The sequence below is a fragment of the Hirundo rustica genome, chromosome 2 (genome assembly GCF_015227805.2).
Source record: "Hirundo rustica isolate bHirRus1 chromosome 2, bHirRus1.pri.v3, whole genome shotgun sequence".
Lineage (NCBI taxonomy): Eukaryota > Metazoa > Chordata > Aves > Passeriformes > Hirundinidae > Hirundo > Hirundo rustica.
Genome location: NC_053451.1, coordinates 16,592,457 through 16,600,182, shown reverse-complemented (window position 1 = coordinate 16,600,182; position 7,726 = coordinate 16,592,457). Strand labels below are relative to the sequence as shown.

The window sequence follows — 7,726 nt, the reverse complement described above, 5'->3', positions numbered from 1 at the left end:
GAAGTGACGCAAGAGCCGATGGAGAGACTAGACAGTCAGAAGCCCTCCCTGCTGCCCGCACTGGGGCAGAAATGCTCCCAGACTCTTGGTCAGAACCCATTTCCCCCAATTCAGCTTTGGCTCAGCTGAATTGGTTTTGCTGTGGACCCTTGGCAGTGGAAAGGATGCTCAGGCACTCCTGCAGGAGAGCTCAGCTCCTCTAGGACTCAAACAGGCTTTTCCCTTTGCTGATGGTGGTGACACAGATCGATGCCTTTAGTAAGTGACAAAACATCAACATCCCAGCCCTGGGCAGGATATGGTGCCCCTGCTTTACACGCTGCCAGGCGGAGTTTTGGGATGAGTGGAAGTGCCCACATGGCTTGTCCTGGGAGAAGAATGAAGCAGGTTCCAGGCCCAGCCGCCAGGCAGACAACTGTTGCCATGGTACAGAATCAGTAGAGCACATTCCCAGTGAAATGTTTCCCCAGGTGCTCTTGAAGTACAGCCTTCACCGCACCCTCTCCTGTCTTCAACCCCTCCTCACCTCAGCCGACACCCAGAGCAGAAGGGAGCCTTTTGCAGGCAGGTTGTTACTTCCCAATTAACACCTTGGTAACAGGGTGGATGTTGCAGGAGTCATTGCCTGCTTCCTCAGCCCAGGAAATCACATCAGTGACTTCAAATCTAAACGTGCAGTTGGTGGGAAAAGAGCCAAAGGACACCAATGCCTTGTCTCAGACCAAGTGCTCTCAGGATCTAGAGGGGGAGGGGCAGAGTTTGAAGTAGGCTGGGTCTGGAAAGGTTGTTCCTGTTCCTTTTGCAGGCTGCAAGCAGGAACACAAGTGGTCACACTGAAACTTCCTGAGCGGAGGCCACAATTGTAACACACATGCACGTGATAAATGTCAACACTCCTCAGGGGGTGTAGCTTCCTCTTGGTGCTCTGGGCCTGGAATAAGTGGGTAAATATCCCACAGAAGAGCCTGCTTCCTCAAACTCCTGGATTTTTTCCATGAAACTAGAGAATGGTTTGGCTTGGAAGGGACCTCAAAGCTCATCCAGTTCCAACTCTCTGCCATGGGCAAGGACACATTCCACTAGACCAGGCTGCTGAAAGATCCATCCAGCCTGGCCTTGGACACATCAAGGGATGAGGCAGCAGCAGCTTTTCTGAGCAACCTGTGCCAGGGCCTCCCCACCCTCACTGGGAAGAATTTCTTCTCAATATCCCATCTAACCTTGCCCTCTGGCAGCATGAAGCCATTCCTTGTCCTGTCACTCCAGGCCCTTGTCAAGTCTCTCTCTTTTTGTTCCTCTCCCTTTCTGCAGACACGACACAAGCCTATGATCAAACAACAGCAGTACATTCTCTGCCAGCAACCACAGTCAGAACCACAGGCACAGCTCTCATCTGAAGGCTGATACACAAGAGAACAAGTAACATAGCCAAAATTTTTACTATTATTAAAATAGAAATTTTACAGTTGTTCTGCTCACTGCAACAGTCTCTCAACAGTATCTGCAGGCAAACACACACCCTGCAGCCCACACAAACTAGAGCAGAAGCAGGAAATGCCCCAACTCACCAAAACACCACCTACCCACACTTCCCACAGGGCTGAACCCAGTCCCAGACATGCAAGGAACCATCACTTGCTGCTGACAACAAAGTTCTGGGTTTCTGCAGATGCCATGTGTGCACAGTGACCAGGGGAAGGTCCTCGCTGCCACCTGCTCCACCAAATGCGTGGCCTTTGTGAATGAAGATGGGCTCTGCTTCCCTGCCAGAGCTGTCCCAGCTCTGCGTGTCATACACATGCACGGTGCCATCAAAACCTTGGATAAAAGAGAATTAAGAGTGTGCATGAATCAATTGCTTTGCTCTAGTCCAGCTGGGTTCAGGATCACCTCCCAGAAGGAACAAGGAAAAATGGCCCAGATTAGGAACCTGTGAGAAGAGAGCAGCTCTGCCTCCAAGGAGAGTGTCTCAAGGAAACAGCAGCTGTGGAGAGGCTGGACCAGATCCTTGGAGTTTGTGGATTCATGAGCGTGAACATGCAAAGCTCTGGTCAAGAGGCAGCCTTGCTGTCCAACTGGCATTATCAATGCTGTAGCTTGCAGCCAGGCTGTCACTGGCACTATAAGGGCAGTACTTGTGGTCAGCTTGGGGCCTTTGATCTCACAGAAGGGCAGCAGGCATCTTCCAGAACCCACCCACGCCCCTTCCGGAGTTGCTGGAAAGAGGCAGCTGCAGAGGACGATTAGCTGGCGTCTCCACTGGCTCCAGGGCCAGCTCTGAAAAGCCACCCTGTCACTGGGGGTTTTAGGTGAAGTGAACTGGGCCTTAACAAAAATATAAATCAAAAAAAGCACCCAGAAAAGGATATCTCTGCCCTAAGCACCTACCTGAAAGGGCAAGGTAGCCTTCCAGAGCAGGAGCCCAGGAGACACACAGGAACTCTGCACCTGAGCCAGGAGAGGGGACTCTGACCTTTGCCAAGGCCAAGAACTCAGAGGTTTTCCTGAGGTCTGTGAGCGTTAGGAGCCCCCTGCTCGAGAGGCGAGCCACGGGCTGGGAGCTCGGCTCCAAGCCCTGAGCTCCAAGCCTGGTGCCCATGCACCACTGCTCGCTGCAGGGCGCCGAGGGCACTGACATGGCCTCCATGAGGCTGTGTGGCTGCCGGATGTCGGCCAGGCACAGCCGGCCGATGGCGCAGCACAGAAGCAGCGTGTTGCAGTCCAGGAAGGCCAAGCTGCTGAGCTCCTCACTGCCTCTGAAAGCTGGAAAAGAGAGGCAGGTCTCAGGTCCAATGAGGAGCATTTTCAGGATTTCTGTGCTGCACTATTGCCTGAGAAAGAAAGCAGGATGTATGCTCAGGAGTAGTATGTCCAGCTCCAGGGCGCCCAGCATCAGAAAGACCTGGAGCTGCTGAAATGAATCCAGAGGAGGCCATGGAGAGACTCTGAGGGCTACAGCCCCTCTGCCCTGGTGACAGGCTGGGAGAGCTTGGGGTGTTCAGCCTGGAGAAGGCTTCAGAGAGAAGAGAAGGAGCCCTGTCCAGTGCCTAATGGAGCTCCAAGAGAGTTGGAGAGGGACTACAGACAAGGACCTGGAGTGACAGGACATGGGGGTATGGGTTCGCACTGACAGAAGGCAGGGTTAAATGGGATATTGGGCAGAAATTCTTGTCTGTGAGGGTGGTGAGGCCCTGACAAGGCCGTCCAGAGAAGCTGTGGCTGCCTCATGCCTGCAAGCTGGTCAGGGGTTGGAGCAACCTTGTCTGGTGGAAGATGTTTCTGCTCATGGCAGGGAGTTGGAATGAGTAGAGCTTTAAATGTCTCTTCCAAGCTACATCACTCCAAGATTCTGTGAGTCTCTGTGGCACAAGGACAGTGACAAACAGACCTTCCTTTTCCTCAGTGCTGGACACACACATCCTCCCCTTCCCTCCCCAGTGATGATCTCTGTGGGGACTGAGTCGCACTGCATAGGTGACGGCAGAGAGTCCCCCAGCTCCCCAAGGAAACCAGACCTGCACCCACCACCTGTTGTAAACAGGCTGTCACCTCCCTTGTTTGGGACAGCACACACAGCACCCCTCTGCAAACCCTGTTCTCCACACTGAAATGATCCACAGGACTCTGGTAGTGCCCAGATTTGGAGCAGAAATGTGAGAAATCAGTGTAATGTGAATGGTAAGCAGCTGGAGATGGACATGATCATTGTCACCTATTTCCTCAAGACAATATACTTGTGGCAAATATCTTTATAAACCCTTGCATATGTCCAAAAGTACCTGCTCAGTTGAAATGTTTGCTACTCAAGCGGTTAGCATTGCTTTACCCAAACTCAACCTTTCCAAAAATAAGACATTAGGCTTGCTTTGAATACCTGCTGTGTAGACATTTTTCCTTGATTCAACCTCTGTAATTTGGACTCTGTCAAGTCTTGAGCCATGAAGGACCCATGGGGCTCTGGCTGAAATGGTGGCAATTTTAGCCCAGGATTGCCCAGTGCCATTTTCTGTTGCTAAAGTGCTTACAGATTTAATGACATCTATTAGGAAGACACAGAAACAGATGTAAAACACATTGAGAACCAAGCAATCCATCCAATTAAGCTGCTTCACAACAATACCTCACATAGGTAAAACTGACCTATAAAACCAGTAAGAAATCTAATTATGTCTAACCCTCTCTTCAGGGTAAAACCCCTTTCCAACCCATCCAGCAAGGACTAGCAAAATGCCGAACAAAACAAATGAAAATTTGCGAATCAAGATGTTTTTGTTCAATGAAGTTTTCTTCTTTTGTACTTCCTTTCTGGCAGTTTACAAGTATTTCTCAGTAGCAACTTGAATCACAGCTGTGATCCTTTTTGAGAGAAGTAAGGTGGATCACGGTGTATCCCAAAAGACAGTGGATGGAGCTTTATTTCTAACCGTTGGAGTTACCAAGGGGACACTGTGCCAGCTACATGCAGTACAAGGCTACTGTTGACAGGCCTAAACATACAAATTCTCTGACGAGGTTAGTGCTGTTAAGTCCAAACAACCAAAACTGGTGTAGACCCTTGTCTTGTACCCTTCTCCAGCCTGTGCCACACAAAGGTGGTCACTCAGGACATGGAAGTGGCACTCCTGTCCTCATCTAACACACAGGAAGAAGGGGAAGCTAGAGATGTGAGATGCAACAACTGCACTGAGAAACTACTTGAGCTCCAAACCACTTACCTGAGTCCTCTGCTGACACCTGCCAGACCTGGAGGGAGCTGTCGGGTGGGCCACTTGTTACCAGCAAGCTGAGGAAACAGTAGAGTCTCACAAGAGTCTCCTCAGGAGCAGACAAAAGCCTTGTTTTCCCCAACCTGGGAAAAACTGTTCTGCTGCTCCTGTAAGGAAGAACTCCTTCCTCTGCTTGGAGCAGAGTGGTGGCTGCAAGGACTATAATCCCAGAACTCCTCGTGCAGGGATGCTCCACACAGCCCATGCAAACACAGTCCCAGACAATAGCATTTATGAGGATATTTTATGAGGATCTGATGAGGAGTGGCTGAAGGAGCTGTCGGGGGGGCTCAGTCTGAAAAAAAGGTGGCTCAGGGGGCAGCTTTTTGCACTCTACAACTCCCTGACAGGAGGGTGCAGCCAGGTGGGGATTGCACTCTGCTCCCAAGGAACAAGGGACAGCAAAACAGGAAATGGCCTCAAGTTGCACCAGGAGATGTTTAGGTTGGATACTGGGAAAATTCCTTCCCTGAAAGTGCTGTCCAGCACAGGCTGCCCAGGGCAGGAGTGGAGTCGCCCTCCCTCAAGGGATTTAGAAGTGGTGTGTGGCACTTGGGGCATGGGTTAGTGGTGGGCTTGGGAGTGATAGGGGAATGGTTAGAATCAGTGGTCTCAGAGGGCTTTTCCAACCTAAATGATTCTATGATTCTGTGATTTAATTATCACACTTTCCAGAAGGACTAGACTAAGAATGATGCAGATAGCCCCAAAGTAGTCAACAGGGACTTGTGTATGAAGGGAAACTGAACATGGGAAAAAAAAATTAGCCAGAGGTGTTTGTTTGGTCTAAATCCAGAGCAGGAAAAAATGCTTCTGAACCTGCACACACAGGGTCTTGCAGAGCACTGGTGCCAGTCACCAGTGTCCTACTCTGCTGCTGGGCACCTCCAAACAGTGCCAAATGCAGAAGGAAGGGAAGGTAGAGCAGGAAAACTCTACAGACCCCTGCTGCTCAGAAGTGGGGTAGCAAGCAGCAACATCAGCAGTTCTTGGTCTGTCACTGGCCCAGACTCACACTGGTCTCAGAGCTGGCAGGATTTCCAACTGGGTTGGGAAGCAGGGATGGAAAAGGAGTTTGTTCTCAGTGGATAAGTCCCCTTTCCACCTCCAATACACTTGGGAAGACCTTGTGGCCATACCTGGTGTCCGGCACATACTTCAGGCTGTACACTGGGCGCTCTGAAAATCCACCACATTCTACCTTGAAATCTCTCTCTGGACACAGGCCCTGGAAATCAGAGGCAAAGCCATTTCTTCACACAGTGGTGCAAAGCTTGTGCCCAGTTATCACAAAAAATGACAGAGACACAAGGCAAACTCTTGCTTGGTCTAGCTCTTCCCTGTCTAGCGCTGCCTTTTTCAGCAGGTGATATAGGACTGAAGGATCCCAAAATAGTCAAAAGACAACAAAAATCTGGAGAAAGCTGCTGCCAAGAGCTCTGCTGTGTTTGTTGCCATCTGTGCACATCCGGCTCAGGAGCTTTCTACTTACCCATTGACCAACACCACCATCTACCCTAGTGCAGAGGACACCCACTCAAGAGCCAACCTTGGTGCTCTGCAGGGTGGTTACCCCACACCTGGGCTGCTCCACAAGCCCCTTCTTCACCGGGCTTGCTGTCCTCATCTGCCCTCTTTTCCCATGAAATGCTTTCATTCACATAACTGAAGTGTTCACAACCCAAGCTGTCTACAGAGCAGCTGCACAATAACTTGACTAGGCAAAAACAGGTGACTTATGTGCTTTTACCTTTCAACCAAAGCTGTTCAATCCCTGGCCATGCCCTTGTCACAGCAACAGGTAACAGCTCATGAAGACCACCAAGCCCTGGCTCAGACTCTGAAAATATCAGGCCAAGGAGGTCAGAGAGTCCTGGTGCCATCCTGGCTGCAACACCCACCTGGGTCTCCTTTGTCAGCAGTGTTGGTGGTGGGATCAGCTGCAGGATCTCGTTCCCATCAGACTGTCCATACCCAGCTACACAGACACCTTGGTGGGGTGGGCGTGAAGAGCCAGGAACACGGTGAGGGCTGCACCCCTGCCCAGCCCACCCTCCCTGAGACAAACCCGAGTTACCGCACAGTCCACGGACCCCCAGATCCTGAGCTCGAGCACAGGCTGAAATCGGAACAGCTCCAGCCACTTAGCCCTACTTCTGGGGTCCTGGCCCTGCACCCTGGCCTCCCCCCCGGAACCCCATACTGGCACAACCCCACAGCCTCCTTTCCCCCACCTCCCTTTACAGGGGCCCCGGCCCGGCCCCTGGGCCTCCTCCTTTCCTCCGGCAAGGCACAGCCACCCCACCCCGCCAGACCCCAGTCCGGCGCCTCTCCTCCCCTCAGCACTCCCCGCCTCGCACTCACGGTTCCCGCAGGCCCATTCGATGAGGCGGGTGGGCGCCTGGAGCTCGAAGGTGTGCAGGTCGCGGTACCTGCGGGGAGAGGACGGGTATGAGGCCGGCGGTGCCCGAGTCGGTGCCGGATGCCGGGGGTCCGGGGGTCCCTCACAGTCGCAGCGACTGCACCAGCCACTCGTCCGCCGCCTCCATGACAACGGCCGCCCCCGGCGCGCTCCTGACGTCACATGCCAACGCGCGACAGTGACGTCACAGAGGCTGAGGCGCCGCCACGAGCAACCGGCGGCTGCGTGTGACTGCAGCAGCCCCGAGTGGCGGAGTGGGCCAGCATGGCAGGGACCTCAAAGCTTACCCAGTTCCATTCCCCTGCCATGGGAAGGGACGTCTTCCACTAGAACAGGTTGCCCCAGGCCCCATCCAACCCTGCTTCTAGGGATGGGGCAGCCACTGTTTATCTGGACAACCTGTGCCAGGGCCTCGCCACCCTCACAGACAAGAATTCTTCCCAATATCCCACCTAACTCTGCCCTCTGTCAGGGTGAACCCATGCCCCCATGTCCTGTCCTTCCAGACCCTTGCCCAAAGTCCCTCTCCTGCTCTCTT

The 7,726-nt window shown here is 52.7% G+C and overlaps 1 protein-coding gene across 2 annotated transcripts; it reads right to left on the bottom strand.

The window, feature by feature from the left end:
• Positions 1–1,420: 1,420 nt before the first annotated feature.
• Positions 1,421–7,335, bottom strand: WDR73 (WD repeat domain 73). 2 transcript variants are annotated; one of them, XM_040057112.2, is made up of 8 exons: positions 7,275–7,335; positions 7,131–7,198; positions 6,668–6,756; positions 5,906–5,994; positions 4,716–4,783; positions 3,875–4,039; positions 2,389–2,763; positions 1,421–1,818 (listed from the first exon to the last, which is right to left on the bottom strand). In XM_040057112.2, the coding sequence occupies exons 1-8, from the start codon at positions 7,313–7,315 to the stop codon at positions 1,580–1,582; spliced, it is 1,134 nt and encodes a 377-aa protein (XP_039913046.1). In that variant the 5' UTR covers positions 7,316–7,335; the 3' UTR covers positions 1,421–1,579. The 2 variants fall into 2 exon arrangements, with proteins under 2 accessions (XP_039913046.1, XP_039913047.1); XM_040057113.2 differs by lacking the exon at positions 3,875–4,039.
• Positions 7,336–7,726: the final 391 nt, after the last annotated feature.

Coding starts and splice junctions, on each gene's coding strand:
- WDR73 (XM_040057112.2), bottom strand. CDS start 7,315: ATGGAGGCGGCGGACGAGTGGCTGGTGCAGTCGCTGCGACT. Junction 5,995..6,667: donor TGCTGACAAAGGAGACCCAG/GTGGGTGTTGCA, acceptor TCTGATTTCCAG/GGCCTGTGTCCAGAGAGAGA. Junction 4,784..5,905: donor AAGTATGTGCCGGACACCAG/GTATGGCCACAA, acceptor CTGTTTCCTCAG/CTTGCTGGTAACAAGTGGCC.